Source organism: Tursiops truncatus, chromosome 6 (genome assembly GCF_011762595.2).
Source record: "Tursiops truncatus isolate mTurTru1 chromosome 6, mTurTru1.mat.Y, whole genome shotgun sequence".
NCBI classification, from domain to species: Eukaryota; Metazoa; Chordata; class Mammalia; order Artiodactyla; family Delphinidae; genus Tursiops; species Tursiops truncatus.
The window spans coordinates 11,713,688-11,736,472 of record NC_047039.1 but is presented as its reverse complement, the minus strand read 5'-3'; the positions used below and the strand labels follow the sequence as shown (position 1 = coordinate 11,736,472).

The following is a 22,785-nucleotide window of genomic DNA, read 5'->3' as shown; positions in this document are numbered from 1 at the left end:
TCCTTACACAGAGGATGCTGGGTTTGATTGGTTGGAATGAAATACAGAAGCACAGAATCCATGTTCTTTGCCTCACTGCGTTTTCCCCTTGGCTTCTCCTGTCTCCTCTCAGTTCCTCCATCTCTGTGTCATTTTGCCAACTTGTCCATTCATCACGTAGAGCCTACTGTGTACCACGCCTTGCACTAAGTGCTAGCGAATCAGTGATGAATACAACGTTAAGTCAGAATCCCAGCCTAGAGAATCACACCTCCAGGGCCTGCATGAGGACTGTGGGGGCCCAGCAGGCGCACCCCTGGGTCATACCCCCTCTCTTCTCCTCTGTAGGAGGTCATCACCTCCATCCTGCTGAGCGGGCGGATCGGGCCCAACATCCAGCTGGCGGACTGCTACGGGCTGAGGCTGAAGCACATGAAGTCGGATGAGATCCACTGGCTGCACCCGCAGATGACGGTGGGCGAGGTGCAGGACAAGTACGAGTGTCTACACATGGAAGCTGAGTGGAGGTAGGAGAGGAGCCCTGTGCTCTCAAAAGGGGGGGGGGGTGGGGGGGCGGGGCGGTAAGTGCAGAGTGAGAGGAGACCCTGGAAGGTCCTTTCTTGGAGCCCTTTCCCAACCTCTGAGAATATTCTAGAACGTCACAGTGGCATTTTAGGTTGGTCCGTCTGCAGCGTCCAATGCATCTGTTTGCTAAGAGCTAATATGGGCTCACAGCACATCCCCATCCCAAGACGGATATCTAGGCACAGCCCTAAACAGGATGCCGTTGGCACTATGGAGAAGGAAGAACAGAAGTGCAGGGAAGAGGGAGAGCCAGGCCAAGGGCTGGTCTGTGAACCGAAGGTAAACAGCTATCATCAGAGGGAGAAGATGGAGAGTCAGAACTAGCACTGACCACCGTGTGCTGGTCAGCCACCCCTCTGTCCTTCATGGTCCTCCAGCCAACCACAGAGGAAGGAAAGAGGAACAAGTCCCCAGTGGGAGGCCAGGAGCTCCACGGCAGCTCCTGGCATGACCAGCTTCCCTGGGTCAACCACAGAGTCTGAATTTCCTGTCCCAGGTATGACCTTCAAATCCGCTACCTGCCAGAGGACTTCATGGAGAGCCTGAAAGAAGACAGGACCACACTGCTTTATTTTTACCAACAGGTAAAAGCATTTTATCTTGTGGTCCCCATGGTCATATGACCATCCTCTGCTGGGGAGATGGAAAGACAAAGCTTAGATTTTGGAGGTCCCATTCCAGGAAACTTCTCTCGGGAACATTCCTTGGTCCCTGGTCAGCTGTCCAACCCTGCTTCCCTCACAGCTAAGGGTTGGCTAACCCCACCCCATGGACACATGGACTTTCCTAGTGGCTTTGGACTAGGACTTTGGACTTTCCTAGTGGCTTTGGACTAGTGCCCAGGAGACCTGGCTGGGGAAGTGGGCAGAGCAGGTCCAAAGAGGAGGCAATGGTCTTAGCAGGCAGGCTCAGCCGTCTGACACACCTGTTATCTACCCAGCTCTACCGCTTCCTAACCTGCTATCCCTCGGGACTTAGTTTACCTGCACGAGGCTGTTTCTTCTTCTGTGAAATTGGGATGATAGTAAGAATACCTACTTTACAGGGTTCATGTGAAGACCTAATGATAGCATTAGCTGGTGCTGGTAAACCAGCTCTCTGATTTGTAGCACTTGCCAATTTCCATGGTGTAAATACTCCCATCGTGGTCTATTTCAAAGTACCAATATTTCAACCAGCTTGCGAAATTTTGGAAAACTTAAATAACTAGCTTCCATGAGCTGATTAGAGCTGCTCACCACACCCCTGGCTATAATGCACGTGCCCAGAATGGGACCCGGCAGGGAGTGAGTGCCGGGTACAGGGAGTTGCCATCGTTGTTTCCTGCCTGGCCTTAACCCCCTCCTACACCTCCCTCCTGGTTCACTAGAGACCAAGCCAGACTTTTCTTCTACAGTGGATGACATCTGTCACCACTTACCAACAAGGCTTTGGATAAATTACTGAGTCCTCCCCAAATTCCCAGCATCCTTATCTCCAAAATGAGGGGTGGGGGAGGGGAGCCTGAACTTCCTGCCTCGTGGATCCGTGAAAGAACGTGCCGTGAAAGTGCTTCAGAAACTGGAGGGCCGCAGCCTGAACGGGATCACCGCTGCCCAGGGCTCTTCCTGAGCCTCCCCTCCCGCCCTTCATCTCCTGCTACGCATTTGTGCATAGCTGCGGGAGGGGGTGAGAGATAGCTCAGGGCGGCAGGATGGTGATCAAAGCACCCACCGTCTCCTGGGGCCCTGCCCATCGCAGGGAAACAGGGAACGGGGGCGGGAATCTGAACTTCGGCCTTTCTCCCTGCCAGCTCCGCAATGACTACATGCAACGCTATGCCAGCAAGGTCAGCGAGGGCATGGCCCTGCAGCTGGGCTGTCTGGAGCTCAGGTATGTGGCCTCAAGGCCTCTCCAGAGTGGGTGCCTGCACCTCCCCTCCTGTACTGGGCACTTGGCCAGCTTGGACTTTCTCCTCCAGCGTGGGAAGCAAGAGTGGGTATGTGAGAGCTGGAAAGGGACGCGCTGTGGCCGACAGAGGGTAAGCCCCCGAGGTGCTCAGCGTCTGGTCCTCGGGAGAGAAATGCCAGCTCCCTCTCTGGTTGGTGCCCCCTATCTTCCTCTGGCTGCCGTCCAAGTGATCCAGTAAATGTTTCTCTGAGCACTAGGCAAGTTTCTGGGAGATATTCGAACGCTGGGATTCCAACTGTATTGTTCACTGTTGCACCCCCAGCTCCAGTAGGTGCTAATAGATATGGACAAAGTTAGTAAATGATCCGGGGAGGCCCGTAAACTCACAGTGTTTGGGAGGTGACAAGTGTGTCTACAATTGATCATAATGCAGCAGAGTGAAATAAGCAGCACACAGACATACATATAGGAGCCAGTAATCCCGCCCGAGGACATCAGGAAGAGGGAATGTGAACTGGTCCAGGAAGCAAGAGAACGATTTCCATCGGTAGCTACTGGGGGGAACTGGGAGGTGGGGGAGGGTGCATCCTGGGCTCGGGGACCAATGGAAGGAAAAGAGCAGACTGGAGGACCGTGGGAGATGAGCTTAGGGAGGTGAGTTGGGGTCGATGGTGGAAGACTTTGAATGACAGTCTAAGAAATAAACCTTATTCTTGGCCGTTGGGAGCACTGTGGACAGAGGAGGAGCATGTTAAGGCCATGCTCTAGCACTTTCTCAGCCAAAGAAGCACCATTCACTTTCACCATCCACCAGGATCCATGACCCATTCTGCCCTCTCATCACCTTTTCTGTACCCCTTGTCTGTCCTAGAACAGTGGTTCTGAAATCTGGTTGCAAATCATAATCACCTGGGAGCTCATTAAATTAGAGATTCCCTAACCCCAAGGGAAATGAAGGTCAACAACCAATGTTGAATAACCATAGATCTTTATGAGAAAAAAAATGTAGCTTGACCCCTACCTCACACCATACACAAAAGTTAATTCAAGATCAATCTCAGAGCTAAAGGTGAAAGTTAAAACTATGAAGCTTATAAAAGAAAAGAGAATATCTTCATGATTTGGAGGCAGGCAAAGATTTCTTAGACAGGATGCAAAAAGCACTAACCATAAAAGAACATTTTGATAAATGAGACTTTATCAAAAGATGCAGTTAAGGAAATAAATAACAGGCACAGTACAGACCTAGAGAAGATATTCGTAAAACATATACAAAGTACTTTTAGCTAGAATGTATGAGGATCTCCTACTTCAATAAACACACACACACTCACACACACACACTCACACCCAAACACAAAGTGGGCAAAGAAGTTAAACAAGTACTTCACAAAGGAAGACATATTGATGGTCAATAAGCAGATGAAAAAGTGCTCAATGTTGTTAGGTACCAGGAAGATGCAAATTAAAAGCTCAGTGAGATTCTATGCATACCCACTAAAATGACTAATATTAGAAAGACTTGGAAACTCTGGTTTAGTAGATGTGGATGGGACTTTGGGACATGCTTTTTTTAAAAAATTTATTTATTTTATTTATTCATTCATTCATTCATTCATTTATTTGGCTGTGTTGGGTCTTCGTTGCTGTGCGCGGGCTTTTCATTGCGGTGGCTCCTCTTGTTGAGGAACACGGGCTCTAGGCACATGGGCTTCAGTAGTTGTGGCTCGCGGGCTCAGTAGTTGTGGCTAGCAGGCTCTAGAGTGCAGACTCAGTAGTTGTGGCGCACAGGCTTAGTTGCTCCGTGGCATGTGGGGTCTTCCAGGAGCAGGGCTCGAACCTGTGTCCCCTGCATTGGCAGGCGGATTCTTAACCACTGCGCCACCAGGGAAGTCCCAGGACATGCATTTTTGACAAGTCTTCCAGATGATTTAGAGACAGTTAGCCTCGTATGAGGTGATGGTTCCAGGGTGAGTCTTGCCCTATCTGTGACCTTAAAGGTATAGAGAATAGGACTCTGCTGCTGCTTCGACTAAGTTGGGGGGCATTGAGGAATTCTGGCTCCCATCTTCGATCTCAGAGAGAGTGCTGGGGGTCCCCCAGGGAGAGCCGTGGGATGGGAAGGGGGGGGGCTTCTGAAACTGCTGGCATCTGTGACAGAATAGGTCAAGGACAGCCTCGGAGGGCTCCTCCTTGCTTTCCTACTTGGTGGCTGTCTCAACAAGCCAGGGGACACAAGGGTCCCCTGCACAGAGGAAGTCTGCACCCCTGATGCCAGTTGGAAGACAGACCACCTCGCCGCAGTTGGCAGTGGTCCTGGGAGTTGCGTGCTGCTGGTTCGGGGGCTCTCCGCGAAGTTTACCTTATCACATGTGCCATTTATGCCTTCCAAGACCATCACAGCATTGCAACTTACACACGCCTATCTTCTCCTCTGAAATTAGACAACTCAAAAGAGCCCACCTTTACCTTTTTGTTTGTGGATCTCATACCCAGAACTCCATTGTCACTTTGAGACTCTGATCACTGAAGTCACTATCAAAATACCATCACTTAGTAGTAAAATAACAACATAGAGAAGACCCATGAGCATCCTAGTTCATGTTCTACTTTCCTCGAATCACTCCCAAACTATCATTGGTTGTAATAATACACTGGAGGACAAAGTGCGCCAACTGACCTGGCTCCATTTATGGTCTTATAAGGAGTGGATGGTCTCTTGGTGTTGGCTGTCTTATCAACTCAGGATTATTCCAAAACCCATGCTTGTTTTACGACAGGGATGTATTATTTCACTTCTCCCCTAGCCTGATGAGCAGAGTCAGATGAATGTTCCTATTCTTACGGGCTGACCTTTGAGATACAAAGATATATATTCGGGAAAGGATATGGAAAACACCTATTTTGTAAACTTCATAGATTTCCAAGCCTATAATTTTTAAAGTTGAATACAAAGCTATCCATTATCATGGACTATTTTAAAGTCAAGTTATGACTATTTCTAACCAAGAGAGACAGATACATTTCTGAAAATCAGGCCGTAATGCAGAATTTTCCAAGGCTGTGACTTTTTTCCTGAAAAGATTCCAGAGTGCAGTCTATCTACAGATTATGGGGAAAAGTCCTGTTAACATTGTTGTGTCACCTGCCTACCGATAATATGGTGTCACCAGGAAAAAGAAAATGTATTCTTTCCTAGCTTAAGAAAGAAGTATGGTATATGCACAAGATATGAGATTGCCAAGATGAAACCTCAATGGACTCAATTCATAGCGAGGAGCCATTGGGCATAATGATGAAGAGCAAAGGGTCTGAAGCTGGGCTGCCTGAATTTGCATCCTGGGTCTTCCACTTACTGGGCAAGTTACTTCATCTCTCTGTGTCTCAGTTCCTTCATCTGTAAAATGGGAAGGATGATAATGGTAGCAACCCTACAGGCTTGTTATGAGGAATAAATGAGTTAACATATTTAAAGTAGTTAGAACAGTGATAGAGACGGAAATATTCACTAGTTATTCATCATTTGTACCAATTAATTTTTTCTCTTTACCTTTATGTTGTTGTTTATTTACTTTAGTTGACTTTATTTTTTAGAACAGTTTTAGGTTCACAGCAAAATTGAGTGGAGGGTACAGAGATTTCCCATAAGCCCCCGTCCCCATCAACATCCGCCACCCGCATGGTTCATTCATTACAATTGATGAACCTACATTTACACACAGTGATTACTCGAAGCCTAGGGTTTACCTAGGGTTTAGTTTACCCTAGGGTTTACCCTAGGGTTCACTCTTGGTATTGTACATTCTATGGGTTTTGACAAGTGTACAGTGACAATGTATCTACCATTACGGTATCTTAAAGAACAGTTTCACTGCCCTAAAGCTCCCCTGTGCTCCACCTATTCCTCCCTCCCTCCCCTCCCAACCCCTGAAAACCACTCATCTTTTACTGTCGTCATATTTGGCCTTTTCCAGGATGTCATATAGTTGGAATCATACTTAATTAATTTTTTTTGTTGATTTACTGGAAGTGCTTTATTTTTTATTTTTTGCGGTACGCGGGCCTCTCACTGTTGTGGCCTCTCCCGTTGCGGGGCACAGGCTCCAGACGCGCAGGCTCAGCGGCCATGGCTCACGGGCCCAGCCTCTCCGCGGCATGTGGGATCTTACCGGACCGGGGCATGAACCCGTGTTCCCTGCATCGGCAGGCGGACTCTCAACCACTGCACCACCAGGGAAGCCCCCTTACTGGAAGTGCTTTATAAATGCCAAATATTTTCTCTAAATATCCCCCTATGAATTAAAGTGTGAAATTCATGGCCCACGTGCTGGAGTTCCCTCGCAGTCTGAGGAACCAAATAGCCTCCCCCTCACCAGAGGCATCCAGGACTATTGTCCACTCCCAGCAGAGCTCCAGAACACTCTGACCTAAAAACTCAGAGCGAATGTGTAACCCAACAGCAGTTAGCGAGTAACGGATAATAAGAAAAGATTAGAGAAAGAACACTCGGCTTGTTTCAAAAGGCATTTTATCTCATAGTTGATGTATAAATGTTCGTGATAAGTTAATACTTGTATTGCTTTTCTTTCCTTTCTGCTGTCCTTACCTGAGTATCAGTCAGGGGCTTGTGCCTGCCCAGAGGCCCTGCTGTCCACCTGGAGTTTGCCAGGCACAGGGGTGGACCAGGCTGCAGAGAACCAGCCAGGCACTTAGAGGGTACTCGGAGCAGGTGCAGCCTCATTCAAGGATGGCAGCCGGGGCAGGTTGGGGATCACTGACAGCAGCTGAGACGGGGCTCAGCACAGAAGATTGGGAAGATGAGTCTCAGGCGAGAGGGTCCATCTGATGAGGGGCGGTGACTGCTTCTCCCGGCCATCTCAGTGATGTTCAACCGCTCCAAACATTAGGGACACAGATCACAGCACACTCGAGTGACTGGGCACCTTTGTCAAAAGTTATACAGGGCTTCCCTGGTGGCGCAGTGGTTGAGAGTCCGCCTGCTGATGCAGGGGACACGGGTTCGTGCCCCGGTCCGGGAGGATCCCACATGCCGCGGAGCGGCTGGGCCCGCGAGCCAGCCATGGCCGCTGAGCCTGCGCGTCCGGAGCCTGTGCTCCGCAACAGGAGAGGCCACAACAGTGAGAGGCCCGCGTTACACAATACATGATCTTTAGTGCATGAGAGAAGGGCCATCAGTGATATAGGCAGTAAGCTGGATTTCTAGAGGTTGGGATGGTGTAGATGTGTTATCTTCCTTTTTCCTAATAAAAAACTTTTCCACTCACCACCTCCTTAATCATTCTAAAACTGCTGTTATTTTTCATGCTTTTTAATTCCTCAGTGTTCATTTCCAAATTTGTTCACCTTTCCATTTAGCCAACCCCAATTTTTTTTTTTTTTACTAAGGCTTATTTAAATACCCCAGTCCTCAGAATTCTTTCATCCATCCCCAGTCTCAAAACTCATTCATTCATTCATTCGTTATCGTAAACCAGGAGTGACATTAACAGACCGCTGTCACCTGGGACTGGGAAGCAGCTGTCACTTCCTCAGTGGGTGGTGCATCCCCTCTGCGTGGAATACTCGCCTAGTACCCCTTTTCAGCCTGATAATCTCTTCTTTGTTCTGACAGCTTTAGAAAATGCACTGAGCCAGGGTTGCCTGCTTGCCCTCTACATTCATAGAAAAGCTCAGAGGACACCTGTGAAATGTCGGCAATAAGCAGGGTGGCCCTGGGCTCTTCCTGCAGAGCAGCCTCAAGGGTCTCTCCACCTCGAAACCTTCCCCTTCCCTGTGCCCACCCCGCCCGTCCTACCCTGCAGGGATCTGCCGTACTTACACGGCAGGCGCCCAGTTGTTCACATCCACTAGTCTGAAATCTATCAGACCTTGGAACTCAGGGTTGGTGCCGCCTTCACCTGGCACACGGTGAGAGCACAGTATGTGTTTGAATGAAGGGATAACCCTGAAAGATCTCAATTCCTCTTCTCTGGTGGACACGTGCTAACATTTATTCTGTTAGAATCCCATAACTGCGTGCAGCAAGCCAATTCGTTCAGTTACCTGGGAGTACATTTTGCAGCTCACTCAACCCAGGAGGAAATGCGGGTGGCCGTGCTGCCTGCTGTGGAAGCTGCACAGGCGTGCTCTGAGGTCTCCTATGAATGCGGAGAGCCGCAGGGAACACTGGCTCAGAAAACTTTCTAAAGCTGCCATGACTGACTGGACATTTTGGATCTTAACTGCAAGTGCCTTCGGGTGGAAGGAAGAGGAAAACGATCTTCCATCCAGGGAAGAGCCCTGGATGAGTTCCTCGTGCCCTATAACTGAATGTCACCCCTGCTCACCTGTTGTCTGATTTCCAGAGTGCAGATCTGCCCTTACTCAGCTAGAACACTCCTCCAGCATCTGCAGTCCCGCTCTGTCAGGCACCCGGTCGCAAGAAGTGGGGTTAGGGAAGAGCCACTCTTTCTAGTTTCCCAAGTTCTCCCCTTGGATCAGGTTCCCAGGGGTTCCCAGCCTCAGCAAGAGGGACATTTGGGGCTGGACAATTCCTTGTTGTGGGGGCCATCCTATGCATTGTAGTATATTTAGCTGCATTCCCGGCTTTTACACATTAGATGCTGGTAGGACCACCCCTCATCCCAACCAGCTGTGACTAAAAAAAGATCTCCAGACATTGACAAATGTTTCCAGGCTGGGGAGAGGGTGCAAAATTGCCTCTGGTTGAAAACCACTGAATTAGACCATTGGAAGGTCATACACTCAGACCACATTTAGTCAGGCCCTCCTACTCTCACATTTACTGAATTGTGCTCTAATGTTATACGATTGGTATTTACCAGAATTGCAGCAGGAGGAAAAAACCATGAAATTGGCTTCACATTTTTTTGGTAGAATGAGTGTTACGACTATTAGTTTTCTTTCGATCAGTGGCTTTTCACACTTTTTAATTTAAGAAATGCAGTCCTTGTTTTATGGTCAATATTATCTCCTGATGAGCTAAGCACTTGGCGAGGTATTCTGTCCACTACCCTGGCTGCCAGGGCAACCAGCCCAAGCCACAGATTGGCACATTTTTTTAATCTCATTTACCTCATTGCCTGGTTTCTTTCTAACTCTATTTTGTTTAAATATGTTTCAAAACTGTATCTTAGGGACTTCCCTGGTGGTCCAGTGGTTAAGACTCTGGGCTCCCAATGCAGGGAGCACAGGTTCCATCCCTGGTCGGGGAACTGAGATGCTGCATGCCACACAGTGCAGCCAAAAGAAACCCAAAAAGAACAACAGCAACAAAAAATGAAAAAAAAAAAACTATCCTTGCATCTTTTCTTAGAAGGAGATAGACTAGAAATACATTTCAATATTGTGAAATATAATTCAACAATATTTACTGAGCCGTCATTAAATATTATTACTCCCTGAAACTCATTTTAATGTACTTGTCTTTGATTCTGTAAGAGAAATTTTATAGGAAACTTTTTATCTTTTGCTTTCCCTCCATTCCAACTGCTGGCATTTGGAATAACTGGGCCTGCCCCAGCTGGAAAGAACCACTTGTCTTCCTGTGCCCCTCTCACCACAGAGCCAGTTTTTCTTCCTCATTCTTACTTTGCATCACTTTTTGTCATCTGAGTGAAGCAGTTGAAGTAATTGAGGACAATGCCCTGGTGTGTGTGTGTGTGTGTGTGTGTGTGTGCGTTCACCCGCGTGTGTGCACGTGTGTGTGTGTGCACGTGTGTGTGTGTGTGTGTGTTGGGGACTATAAGAAGAGAACGGACCATAATGAAGAGAGAAGTGATGATAAAAGAATTGCCTTCAAGTATATGGCATCTAGGAAAGGATTAAAGTTAGTCTCCGTAGCTCCAGGGGCCTAATGAGAGGACGGGAAACGAATGAAGAACTTACTACATAGGGGAAACGTGTAGCCATGGAGGAGGCCATCTCAGCAGGGAGTGAACCCAGAAAACTCGTGCATTACGATGGTTTGACTAATCTCACTGCCTTAAATTTTTTTTCAGGTAAAAAGGTAATACCTGTTCAGTGTGGAGTATTTGGGACATGTAGAAAGGGGGAAAAAAATGACTAAAATCATTTGAAATTTCATTAGCCAGAGATAACCTCCATTAACAGGGTAGATCCAGTCAGGTTTTTTCCAATGCATTTTTTTCTCTAAAATTGATACCATAATTATTAAAAGATAACTACTTATCTTGATTGACAATATATTCAAAAATACCATTTATTAAAAATTGTTAAGGACATAGCACTACATGTTTTAAGTTTTTATTGGAGATCTCTTCTATGATTTCACGCTTTAGATATTCTTCTCAATCCCATGATTTGGGAATATTTCCCTAGCTTTTCTTCTAGTTTTAAAATAGTTTCATTATTAACATTTTCCCCTTTAATCCGTTTAGAATAAAGTACGAGGTGAGGATCTAACCTTACTCTTTTCTAAACACTGTGAATTATGTAAATTTATTGCTTTTGAATCATAAGTTGCTTGCCCCTCTCTGCTTATGGTATCTGTAGCTTAAAACTATTCCCAGATGTGCACAAGGATACCCGGGTTAAAGTAACACTGAGCTACTCTAATGTACAATCAAGAGTGGGACAATGTCTGCAACAGTTGAAGAAATTACTAGACACAGTGATCCAAGCAGGGAAGGGAGGATAACACAAATGGGGACATTGGCTATTTGATCTCCACTTAATTGTTATAAATACATAATACATAAAAAAAATCTTTATCAAGACATACATTTTAAGAGAAAATGGGACTTAAAGAATATGTAAAACAAATTAATAGATGTCACCCCTGGTGGTAGGATTATGGATTATTTTTATTTTCATATTCTGTTCCATAAGTTCTAAAGTTTTCCTGTGTACTATTAATACATTTAACAATTATTTACATACACACATATACAGAGATAGCAAATGAGGGAAAAGGAAATCACAAAGGGAGCCCAAAGCCTAAAGGTGGAGGTGGGTGTTCCTTAGCTGATAAGTCAGGTGTTGGCAGCCTTGGGTCGTTTATTTTTAGAGGCCACTGGTAGAAGCACCATCTTCCTCCTCTGCCCAACAACTGTGTTGTCCCAGAACTGGGCCCCCCAGAGCACAGCTGGAGTCTTTTCTAGGAAGGAAATTTGTGGGTTTTCCTTTTCTTCATGGTTTTCTAAATATCGAATTTTTCGACTCTCCTAACTTTTCCCTCCCAGTGGTTCCCAACGGAACGGGGGAGGGGGCTTCCAGGCCAACATGTGGGCATTGGGTGACCCGGCTCCGATTCCCCAGCCATCAGCCTCTCCATGGCTTCTCTCTCTCCAGGCGGTTCTTCAAGGACATGCCCCACAACGCACTGGACAAAAAGTCCAACTTCGAGCTCCTGGAGTAAGTCCTGGGACCGGCCCCAGCCTCTCCTCCCTTCCTTTCCTGCTGCCCAGCTCTTCCTGCCACCCCATACACCCCCTCATCCCCAGACCACAGCCAGGAAGGACCTGTCTCCCTGGTCCTCCTGCCTTTCCCTGACTGGCCAGAAGTCTTGGGTTGGGGATGAAGGGGAGTCAAATGCTGCTTTTCTCCCCCTTCTTTCAGGAAAGAAGTGGGGCTGGACCTGTTTTTCCCAAAGCAGATGCAGGAGAACTTAAAGGTGAGGAAACCAGTGGGTGAGGAGCTCAGAAAGACTCCCTGCGTGTCTCCTTTGTGTCCCCCCTAGGACTAGAGCTAAAGGGATGGGGCTGGGGGTAGTCAGGGAAGCCAGGGGTCTGCACTGCCTTGGGCCATCTGGACACAGGACCACTCCATCCAGCGGGCCCTTTCTGTGGCTGGGAATCAGGAAACACGGCTCTAGTTCCACATCAGAGGCCAATTAGCTTTGTGGCCTAAGCACCGGGGATGCCATCTCCCCTGCCTCCCTCCCAGGGCCATGGTGAGCTCCCTTGAGACAACAGATGTGCACTGTGGGTAAGACATCACCACTGCCCTCTTGGCAGAGGCCTGGGGACTATCCTACAGCAGCAGGCAGGCTTGCGGTGAGATCGTAAGGGAAGGAATCAGGCCCCGCTCACCCCTGCCCCTCTCCCCCAGCCCAAGCAATTCCGAAAGATGATCCAGCAGACGTTCCAGCAGTATGCCTCGCTCCGGGAGGAGGAGTGCGTCATGAAGTTCTTCAACACCCTCGCGGGCTTTGCCAACATCGACCAGGAGACCTTTCGCTGTGAACTCATTGTAATGCCACGCTCTCTTTATTCTCTCCCTGACCTGAATTCCAGGCCTCTCAGGCAAGGGGGCCATGAAGGCAACTCGGTGTGGGGGGAGGGGGGGCGCGGGGCGTGCCGAGAAGCGGCTTGGCTTGCTTGTAAGTTCTGTAGCATCAGGGCCTCCCTAATGTATCTGAAAATGCAACTAACGCTAAGCCACTCGCCTGACGAAGGGAACTGAAATCTTGGCTCCAACTCTGGGAGGTGGGCAGTGCTGGCAGGGTGCTGGGAGGGGGGTAATCTGTATGGCGGGGTGCGGTTAGGATGGAAGGAGCTGGAGGGCCCGGGAGACAATGGCTCATGTCCAGCTTAGTGAGCTGTTTTCAGATTTCTGAAATATGGGCGGGCAGAACTGGGGCAACAGCCCATCTCTCCTTTGATTCCAGCAAGGATGGAACATTACTGTGGACCTGGTCATCGGCCCTAAAGGCATCCGCCAGCTGACAAGTCAAGATGCAAAGGTAGAGACAGGTTGGGGGCAGGCCCCACCCAGCCCCAGGCAGAGCCGTCTTCCCCTTTCTGCTGCCTTGTACCCTGGCCTGCCCCATAGGTTCTTCCTCCCCCACTGCTGAGAGCAGAGAGGCCCTTGGTTATCAGTAGCTGTGGAGACGGTGTTTGGGATAACAGCATGGGGCTAATGGTTCTTTACATCCCTGTGACTGTCCCCTGCACAGAGGAGGGGGTCGGGGTGGTTTGGGGGGGAGGGGAAGAGGGAAGGACACTACTATCGTTCTTCTGGCTCAGATGAAAGAGTTGCTCTTTCAATGGCAAAATGGGGTAATCATGCCCCGGGGAGTCAGAAGGGCTGGGTCCAGCCCTGGCTCCACCACCACCTTGGCTTACGACCTTGGGCAAGCGCTGGCTCTCTCCAGGCTAATTGTTTTCTTCTGCAAGGGGCTTGGGCTAGATGATCCTCCTTAATCATCGCTGATTCCCTCTTCATCCCCGCGAGAGACTCCAGTCCTCAGTTCATTCTTAGGCCCCATCCCCACACCATACTGACCCATCTGCATGGCCTGATCCCAGGAATGGGATGGTCTGAAGGACCCCCTCCTTTCCCACAGCCCACCTGCCTGGCCCAGTTCAAGCACATCAAGTCCATCAGGTGCCTCCTGCTGGAGGAGGGCCAGGCGGTACTGCAGATAGGCATTGAAGGCGCCCCTCAGGTGAGCATCCCTGGGCACCCGGAAGCTTGGAGACACTGGGAACGGCTGCAGGCTGGGAGCTCCTGCTCAGGCCAGCCTGGCCTGAGATCTTGTTAAGAAAATGGCACCTGGTTCTTAGACAAGGTAGCAGGATGATGATAAATTAAAGAAACTATCTCAGGAAGCAATGTTATTGTTAAAAATGTCAAGAAAGAAGCTGTAGGAGATTGGGGGGGGGCGGGGAGCGGGGGTAAAGTGATCAGAAATCAAGGTATGGGTCAGAGGTCTAACTTTGAACAAGTGACAGTGACTCAGAATCAAGACCTTGGGGCCCCAGGGCTTTTTGTGGGTGGGAGAATCAGAGAGACCTCAGGCTGTGAACAGTTTGTCTATCTCTCCTTTCATCCGTCTGTCCCCTGCCCCACTCCCTCCCTCTTCCCTTCTCTCAGTTTCTGCTCTTGCATACCGAGCACCTCCTAGGTACAAGGCATGTGCTATGCCCTGAAGGACCAGAATAAGCCAACCTGGAGCTGCCTTCCTAGAGTGTAGGGTGGTCAGTTGGGAGAGGTGATGAGAGCGCCCTCTGGTGGCGGTGGGAAATGCAAGCTGAGCCCCAGGAGAGGGGCTGATGGCGTCCAGGCCGGGGGTGGGCAACAGAGTCCTGCAGTTTCTTCTCCAGTCCCTTGGGGTAGACTCTAGCCAAGGCTCTGGGGTCTCATCCTTGGCTGGTCTCTTCCCTGCAGTCCTTGTCCATCAAAACCTCCTCTCTGGCAGAGGCCGAGAACATGGCTGACCTCGTAGATGGTTACTGCCGGCTGCAGGGGGAGCACAAAGGCTCTCTCATCATTCGACCCAAGAAAGGTGTGTTTCCACTTGAAGGTAAATTGGACCAACGGGCAGATGGCGGCACAGCTGAGCCAAGCCCTCCCAGAGGCAGAGCGGGAGAAGCTAAACCATTGACTGATATGTGAATGAAGAGGCTTTGGAGGTGTGGGGTTGGGGCTCACCCAGCCCTGTTGGTTGTGCCCCGTGGTCCCATCCTGGGTCCTTGGCTACAGCCTTGGCCCCGCTGGCCAAGGGCGGCATGGGGGCTGGCTTCTAGAGGAGAGGATTTGTAGCCCTGGGAAAATCAAAGCTATTGCCGGAACATGGCTGGTCCCTCCTCTTTGGGGATGGAGTCAGAAAGCAGAGGTCAGGCTGGAACACTTGACAGTGGCAGAGGAAGCCTGAGAGTTTCGTCTACTAAAAAGATTCCAATTCAGGCCAGACGCCTACCCAGCTTCCACTCCGACTTTCAGGGGCCACAGAAAGGCGGGAGGGGTGTCCCTTGTGTTGGCCCCTAGGAGCAGTGCACCCAGGACCCTGTGTCTCTGACTCCAGCTCCCCCTTCTCCTCCCCTCTCCCCAGATGGTGAGAAGCGGAACAGCCTGCCCCAGATCCCCACACTGTGAGTACACCCGGAAGGTGGGGAACTGGCCCCGCACTCAGCCTGTGTCTTCCCAGGAAAGGCAGAACAAACAGGGAGCCTCCCCGCCATGGTTTCTGGTTTCTGGACCCCAGGAGAAAATGCTGGAATCCCAGCATTTCACAAGTGGTGATTTTTCACCAGTAAATTTCTCCCAGAAAATTCATGCAGGGATATCCCTGTGCCCTAATGCCACCTGGCATCATCTTTAGTGGGGGGAGGGGGTGGTATTGTTGCTGTTCCCTCCCTCCTGCCCCCTGGCTGCCTGGGCCATGCTCCCAGGTTACTGCCATAAGGACAGGCTGCTTCTCCAGGCAGGGTGGGTGAGAGAGAGGGGGCTGAGGCTGCCCTGGGGGAGCATTGCCAGGCTCTGAGCTCACTTGGCTTCTGCCCTCCCATCTTCCCCTACAGAAACCTGGAGACTCGGCGACCCCACCTCTCAGAAAGCTGCAGCATAGGTAAGCCTGCCCATCTGCTGTCCTCTGCCTGCACCCAGAGCCTTTCTTCTGCCTGCTCTTGTGACATCATCAAGTATTCCCTCAAAGTTGCAGAAAAATGAACTTCCCCCATGACTGCTCAATGACGGCTTAAAATGTCATTAATCATAACAGTTCACCTATGTTGGGCAGCTAGTATAGGGCACCGTGTTTGTCTTGGTCAGCTCAGTCTCCATAACAAAAACCACGGGCCCAGGGGCTTAAACAACAGATACTGATTTCTTACAGCTCTGGAGGCTGGAAGTCTAAGGTCAAGGTGCCAGCATGGCTGGGTCCTGGTGAGGGCTCTCTTCCTGGCTTGCAGACAGCCACCTTCTGTGTGTCCTCACATGGTGGACAGATGGAGAGATCTGGTCTCTCTTCCTCTTCTTCTAAGGACACTAATGCCATCATGGGGTCTACACCCTCATGACCTCATCTAAACCTAATCACCCCCCAAAGGCCCCAGCTCCAAATACCATCACACGGGATCAGAACTTCAACATTAGCATTTGGAGGCGGGGACACAACATTCAGTTCATGACAGCATTAAATACATAATAGGTATTATTTTATTTAATCTTTGCATTCCCCAGAAACATTCATTTCACAGAAAAGGAAACAGATTAAAGGAGACAAACCAACTTGCCCCAAATAACAGCTGTGAGCAGCAGTGAGCAAAGACTCAGGCCGAGGTGCCTGGGCCCTATGGCCACTCTGAAATGCCGGACAGCAGCCCAGTTCTTGTTTGGCTCCTCCCCACACCCCTCCCCGTGATGTCAGCTTGGTTCCACTGGCCTGCACGGGGGAGCCCCACACCTGGTTCCTGGTGGTGCCCCCTGAAGCATCTTGCCCATGGGGTGTCCTCCTTCTGTCATTCCAGAATCAGACATCTATGCAGAGATTCCCGACGAGACCCTGCGAAGACCAGGAGGTAGATCCCTGACCGCCCCACCCCACCCCTGCACGTCAACCACAGCCGGGGCCCTGGGAAGTGACATTTGGGGACACATGTGAAACCAAATGGGGACTTTCTTTCCTTCCTTTGTCCTCTCCCACGTGTGCCTCAGACAAGGACAAAGCTGAGTGAGCCGTCTTTGATTTTGAAAGCGGAAATCATTGTTTATATCCCCACACCATCGAACTTTTGTGTGCCCTGGGGAGGGGGGCGGAAGGAACCTAAGCCTGTGGATATGGGACCCAGCCTTCAGAGGGAACAACTCTTCCCCTGTCTGAGACAGTGAAACCTTCTAGATCCCCTTTCCCAGCCCAGCCCAGCCCCTGGATCCTGGCTGAGGGGTTGGCGGGGTGGGGGTGGGGGGGCAGGTCTGGTAACGCCTGGGCAGGAGGGGGCGGAGCCTGCAGATGCTCAGATGCCCAAGGATGCAGGTGTGCAGATTCCCGGGGATGCAGATACTCGGATTCCCAGGGGTGCCAGCTGGTTTCTGCACTCCAGGACTGTCTTGCTTTCTCCACCTGTGCAGGCCCACAGTATGGCATTGCCCGGGAAGATGTGGTCCTGAATCGTATTCTTGGTGAAGGCTTTTTTGGGGAGGTCTATGAAGGTGTCTACACGAGTCACGTGAGTTCCAGCCTCTTCCCTGACACTCCTCCTCTGCTTTTCTGTAGCATGAGAAAGGAGCTCGAATGCTCTAGAGTTGGAGGTGGCTGCCGTGGTGTGTTTATCTTCCCCAACTTGGTCTTTGCAGTATTTATGAAATACACAGGGAGTGATGAAAACAAGAGTCATTTCCAAGAAAGGCAGCAATAGCAGGGATCCAAAGAGAGGCAGCACCTGCCGGGGGGTGACTGACTCTTGGTGGGAGAGCTCGACGGGGAGGCGCCATGTAGTGCGGTTGTGAGAAAAGGAAGCGTGGGATCTGAGGCCGCCAAGGGGGCGGGACAAGGTTTGCCTTTGTGGTTGTGCTTCTACCAGGCCTGGGAGAAAAGCCAGAGCAGAGGAAAGGGGCAGCAAAAATGTCAAAACCAATGATAAAGAGAAAGAGACCAGGGCGCCATGTCTGACAATGACCTTGCACGTGCCCCAAACAAGCCCGCTGACTTTGGGCAGATCACGTGGCCCCTCAGGCTCCATGTCTTCATCTGGACGGCCCAGGGCTCGAGGGATCTGATCTCGAAAGTTCTTCCAGTCCTGATCAGGAAGAAGGGGGTGGGGAGGGGAGGAGGGGAAGAGACAGAGGAAGAGCAGGCTTCGTGGAGACCCAGACGCCCAGACATCACCTGTTTCCCTGTGGGAAGACCGTGGGAACGCCGGGGAGGGAAGTGCTGGGCAGGACTGAGGGGCCCTGGACACACTCTCGTTGCAGAAAGGGGAGAAAATCAACGTGGCTGTAAAGACCTGCAAGAAAGACTGCACTCTGGACAGCAAGGAGAAGTTCGTGAGTGAGGCAGGTAGGCGTCCCCGAGGAGGCCCCCAGACCAGGAGCTGGAAAAGGCCCCGACACTATGCAGACTCAGAGACAGGGAGGGCCCGGAGAGAGGGCCGGGAGGCCACGGACGGCACTGGCGCCCACAGGGGAGGAGGGTTGCGCCGCTCTCTCCAGGTTGGACCAGCCAAGCCCGATTCTCACCTTGGACCTTAGAAGGGCTCGGGCCCGTCTCTCTCGCTGCCACTTTCAGTGATCATGAGGAACCTGGATCACCCGCACATCGTGAAGCTGATCGGCATAATTGAAGAGGAGCCCACCTGGATCGTCATGGAACTGTACCCCTACGGGGAGGTGAGCTGGAGGGGCCTGAGGAGGACCCTTGCGATGACAGCTGGGCTGCCGTGGGGGCGGGGGATGCGCTCAGAGCCAGGGGGCCCTTAACTCCCAGCTGAAAGAGCCCAGAGGCCGTTTGCAGAGGAAGTTGCCAGACAGTCCTGCCGCCTGGGTGTGCCCTCCCCCTCCCCCCAGCTCCATGCCCCGGCCGGGCAGGGTCCTCAGGGCATCTTCCCCTTCCTGCAGCTGGGCCACTACCTGGAGCGAAACAAGAACTGCCTGAAGGTGCTCACTCTTGTCCTGTACTCGCTGCAGATCTGCAAGGCCATGGCCTACCTGGAGAGCATCAACTGTGTCCACAGGTGGGGCTGGGGGTGGGGGAGCCTGGAGAGGTTGGGGTCAAGCAGGGCTTTGTAGCCGCACAGAACAGGGGTGAAGGCCTGGCTTTGGTCCTGCCTGTGTGACAATGTGATCACCTTCTCTGAGCCCATCTCCTCCTCTGAAGAGTAGAACGGCAATATGTTCCTCCCAGGATTGCCATTAAGAGGAGCTCTGAAGTCCGAGGTGTCCGCCTGTAACTCAGTGCTGTCCAGGCCGCCTCCCTGGGGGTCCAGGAGGTCACTTCCCTGCTTGCTCCTCGCTTGCTGTCCTCCAGCAGTTCCATTTGGCGGCAGCTGGCCAGGCAGGAGAGACTGGGTCCTGGCAGCGCTGGTATGATCTTGGGGTCTGGGCCCTGCCAGCCCAAGTGGCTGGCACTGCCCTGGTCCCCGGCACCTCCAGGCTGCCAAGACCAATCCTCCATCTGGCTGTGGAGCTGGCCCCTTCTCCACCCGGCTTTGTCCCCATTCCCTGAAAGGAGGTCCCCACCATTGGGAACATGATCCCCTGGACGGGGTGCTCTCAGAGCCCCGGGGTGAGCGGGTGAATTCTTCAATCCAACCCCATCGACCTCAGATATGTGGCCGTATGGATGACACTACACAAAGCCATGTCGGGGGATATGAACATTCATTCACTCACTCATGCAACTAATATTATCGAACTCCTCCCGTGGGCCTCCAGCCACTGTCCTAGGCTCCGGGATGAAGTAATAATCAAAACAGACAAGAATCCCTTTCCTTGTGAAGCTCACGTTCTAGCATCTTCTAGGGTGGATAGTCATGGGGCAAAGGTGGTGGGATACCAGATTTGCAGCTTTGTGTGAAGTTGTCGTGCTTTGAAGTCATCTTTTCAATAATAAAGAAAAACGGTAGGGAGTGGAGCCTGCCTGGGAGAAGCAAGAGACAAGCCAGTTTGGGGCTAGAAGTGATGCTGGGAACATGAGGTAACTGAGTCAGCGAGGGCTCCTGCGGGTGGTGAGACCTCAGCTCTGGGCTGATGCCTTTCCCAACCAGCCACCTGCTGGGCACGTTCCACCAGCTCTCTGCCCCGGTCTCCTCCTCTGTACCGGGGTTCTGAGGGTCTCTGTGTCATGGCTCGGGTGTGTGTAGTCTTTGGAAGGTCCTGCCTAGCCCAGGGCTCCCTGGAAGTGAGATGTGAGCGGCTGCTGGAATCACAGAACGAGAAGAGGTTGTTAATTGTGACCAGGAGAGCGGTTGGGCTTCTTCCCTGAAGCGTCAGCAGGGTGACGGCATCCCTGGCAGAGGGGACAATACAGGCTGCAGGGCGGTGACTGGAGCAAGTCTGGGGAACCGAGACAGGCTTGGAGGTGGAGACGCGGGAGAAGGGGTCATGGGGACAGGACTCAGCAACGAAATGGAGGGAGACGACAGGCATGTGTGTGGCAGGGACGGTGGGCCAGCCGAGGCTCCCGCCTGAGCTGGGCTCCAGCCAGACGGCTCGTGGGTCCAGGAAGGACCGACTGACAGAAGCTGCCCGATTCTGCTCCGGAGGCCGGGGCCCTGAAGCTCTCTTCTCCTTTGCTTCTCTGTCCATCTGTCTGTCTGTCTGTCCCCCTGAAGCATTCTCAGCTGACTCACCTGTGTCTTTGCCTCTTCCCTCCAGGGACATCGCTGTCCGGAACATCCTGGTGGCCTCCCCTGAGTGTGTGAAGCTGGGGGACTTTGGCCTTTCCCGGTACATTGAGGATGAGGAATATTACAAAGGTGAGGTGCAGGTGGTGTTACGGCTTTGTCCCCTCGAGGGGTCGCTGGAGCCAGAATCCCCTCAAAAGGTGACTGTTTGGCAAGCCCAGGCCAACAGTCTCTGGAGACTAGGCTGCATTTCTGCATGAATCTGGATCTCCTTCTCTAATAACTACTGTAAACCCTCTGTCCACCCAAAGCTTCTGTGACGCGTCTCCCTATCAAATGGATGTCCCCCGAGTCCATTAACTTCCGCCGCTTCACGACAGCCAGTGACGTCTGGATGTTTGGTGAGTGGACCTCCTGGAGGGCGTGGAAAAGTGTTCGATTCTCACCTCTGTGACCAGGTTAAGAGGGGGCACAGGAAGCAGGGGTCTGGACCCCCAGGTTCTGTTTTGCTACAGCCACTGAGAAGTCCCAGAAGTGGGGAGGCCAGTGGTGGGTCGGGGGTGACATGGGCTAAGGGCCAGCCTGGGTTCATCTTCCCAGAAAAGGCTCTTGAGGTGAGCACGTGCTCCACCAACCAGCCCCGGGACTAAGGTGGGCCACCCTGGAGGGGATCCTCAAAGGCAAAGCTGAGGTTTTCTCCGAGAAGGAGGTGCAGGGTGAGGTGAAAGCAAAACCAGGTGGCAGATGGACAGCCGCTTACAGAGCACACAACTGTGTAGATTCTCCCTCTCAGGTCCCCAGAGCCAGCCCAGTAAAATCTCATTATTATTCTTCCCATTTTCCAGATGAGGAAACTGAGGCTCAGGCGAGTCAGGGGCTTGCCCGTGGTCACATAGGCAGCATGCATTGGTGCTAGGCTTTGAACACCAGCTTTCTTTCTTTCTTTTTTTTTTTTAAATTAATTTCTACTGGAGTCTAATTGCTTTACAATGTTGTGTCCGTTTCTGCTGTACAGCAAAGTGAATCAATTATACATCTACATCTATCCCCTCTTTTTTAGTTTCCCTTCCCATTTAGGTCACCACAGAGCCCTGAGTAGCGTTCCCTGTGCTATACAGTATGTTCTCATTAGTCATCTATTTTATACATAGTAGTGTATATACGTCCCAACTGACATATATACCAGCTTTCTGTTGGAGGTTCCACCCACTCCTAAGAGAAGGCACCAGTGGTCCCAATGATGTGCCTTTGATGGTCCCCTCCACATCCCACAGACCCTAACAGCTCCATGTGGAAGGGGCCAGGGGGTGGGGGGATTAGTTCGCTTACGGATGCAGGTGATTGGTCCCTTGGTGGACCGCCATAGTGATCAAGATTCCAGGGATGCTATACGGGGAACGAAGGAAGGCAGGGCGGTCCCTGGCAGGCGCTGAGTGCGGACTGCCCGGTTGTTCCTGGGGAGGGTGGGCTGCCTCTCTAGGCAAGAGTCCCCTCAGCAGGGGCCCTGAGACGTCTCCTCCCACCCTCAGCCGTATGCATGTGGGAAATCCTGAGCTTCGGGAAGCAGCCCTTCTTCTGGCTGGAGAACAAGGATGTCATCGGGGTGCTCGAGAAGGGGGACCGGCTGCCCAAGCCTGACCTCTGCCCACCTGTTCTCTACACCCTCATGACCCGCTGCTGGGACTACGACCCCAGTGAGCGGCCCCGCTTCACTGAGCTCGTGTGCAGCCTCAGGTGAGCAAGGAGGCCGGAAGGGGCTGCAGGCCCAGGGCCCCTGAAGAGCAGGTCTCCTCTTCGATAGCGCTTACAGGTTTACCACATCCTTCCTTAAACAAGATGCAGCCGGCGTCCTGGTCCCCTCCGAGGGAGGAGGGAATTCAGGCTCAGCTGGTGACTCAGTGCCCAAGGCATGGCAGGTGGGGCTGGGACTTGCCCCGGGACCGCCCCCACGTCATCCCACCCCCTGGCCAGCACAGCGCCATGTGTCCAAGTGGAGTTAGCCCATCCTCCCAGTGGAGGAGGCCTTACAGAGGCTCAGTGCTGTGTCAAAGGCAGGAGGCTGAAGCCGAGTTCACTGTCAGATATATGAACTCAGAGACGCAGAGTGGGGTCAGCCGCACCATCTCTGCATCTCTTAACCGCGAGCACAGGGCGTTGCTCCTAGTATGTGCCCAGAAAATATATTTTAGGTTTGAATTCAAAGGCTGCTTCAGACTTTCACTGCAGCGCCTGTGCTCTTTGCTGAGGTTTGGGGTGCATCTTACAGGCAACCAGCCTGGGCACG

The 22,785-nt window shown here is 51.6% G+C and overlaps 1 protein-coding gene across 6 annotated transcripts in view; it reads left to right on the top strand.

Moving 5' to 3' along the window:
- PTK2B (protein tyrosine kinase 2 beta) overlaps positions 1–22,785 on the top strand; it is a 140,175-nt gene that overhangs the window by 102,396 nt on the left and 14,994 nt on the right. For 3 of the 6 annotated variants that reach the window (XM_033857615.2, XM_033857617.2, XM_033857614.2), the window contains 19 exons: positions 328–506; positions 1,061–1,148; positions 2,357–2,436; positions 11,788–11,850; positions 12,055–12,109; positions 12,547–12,687; positions 13,106–13,180; positions 13,784–13,885; positions 14,608–14,743; positions 15,272–15,311; positions 15,741–15,787; positions 16,689–16,739; positions 17,290–17,387; positions 18,133–18,217; positions 18,446–18,546; positions 18,775–18,890; positions 20,533–20,633; positions 20,813–20,902; positions 22,031–22,235. In XM_033857615.2, coding sequence (XP_033713506.1) covers positions 328–506; positions 1,061–1,148; positions 2,357–2,436; positions 11,788–11,850; positions 12,055–12,109; positions 12,547–12,687; positions 13,106–13,180; positions 13,784–13,885; positions 14,608–14,743; positions 15,272–15,311; positions 15,741–15,787; positions 16,689–16,739; positions 17,290–17,387; positions 18,133–18,217; positions 18,446–18,546; positions 18,775–18,890; positions 20,533–20,633; positions 20,813–20,902; positions 22,031–22,235 — 1,853 coding nt within the window. The remainder of the gene's footprint in view (positions 1–327; positions 507–1,060; positions 1,149–2,356; positions 2,437–11,787; positions 11,851–12,054; positions 12,110–12,546; positions 12,688–13,105; positions 13,181–13,783; positions 13,886–14,607; positions 14,744–15,271; positions 15,312–15,740; positions 15,788–16,688; positions 16,740–17,289; positions 17,388–18,132; positions 18,218–18,445; positions 18,547–18,774; positions 18,891–20,532; positions 20,634–20,812; positions 20,903–22,030; positions 22,236–22,785) is intronic. The other 3 variants (XM_033857618.2, XM_033857616.2, XM_033857619.2) reach the window with 2 other exon arrangements.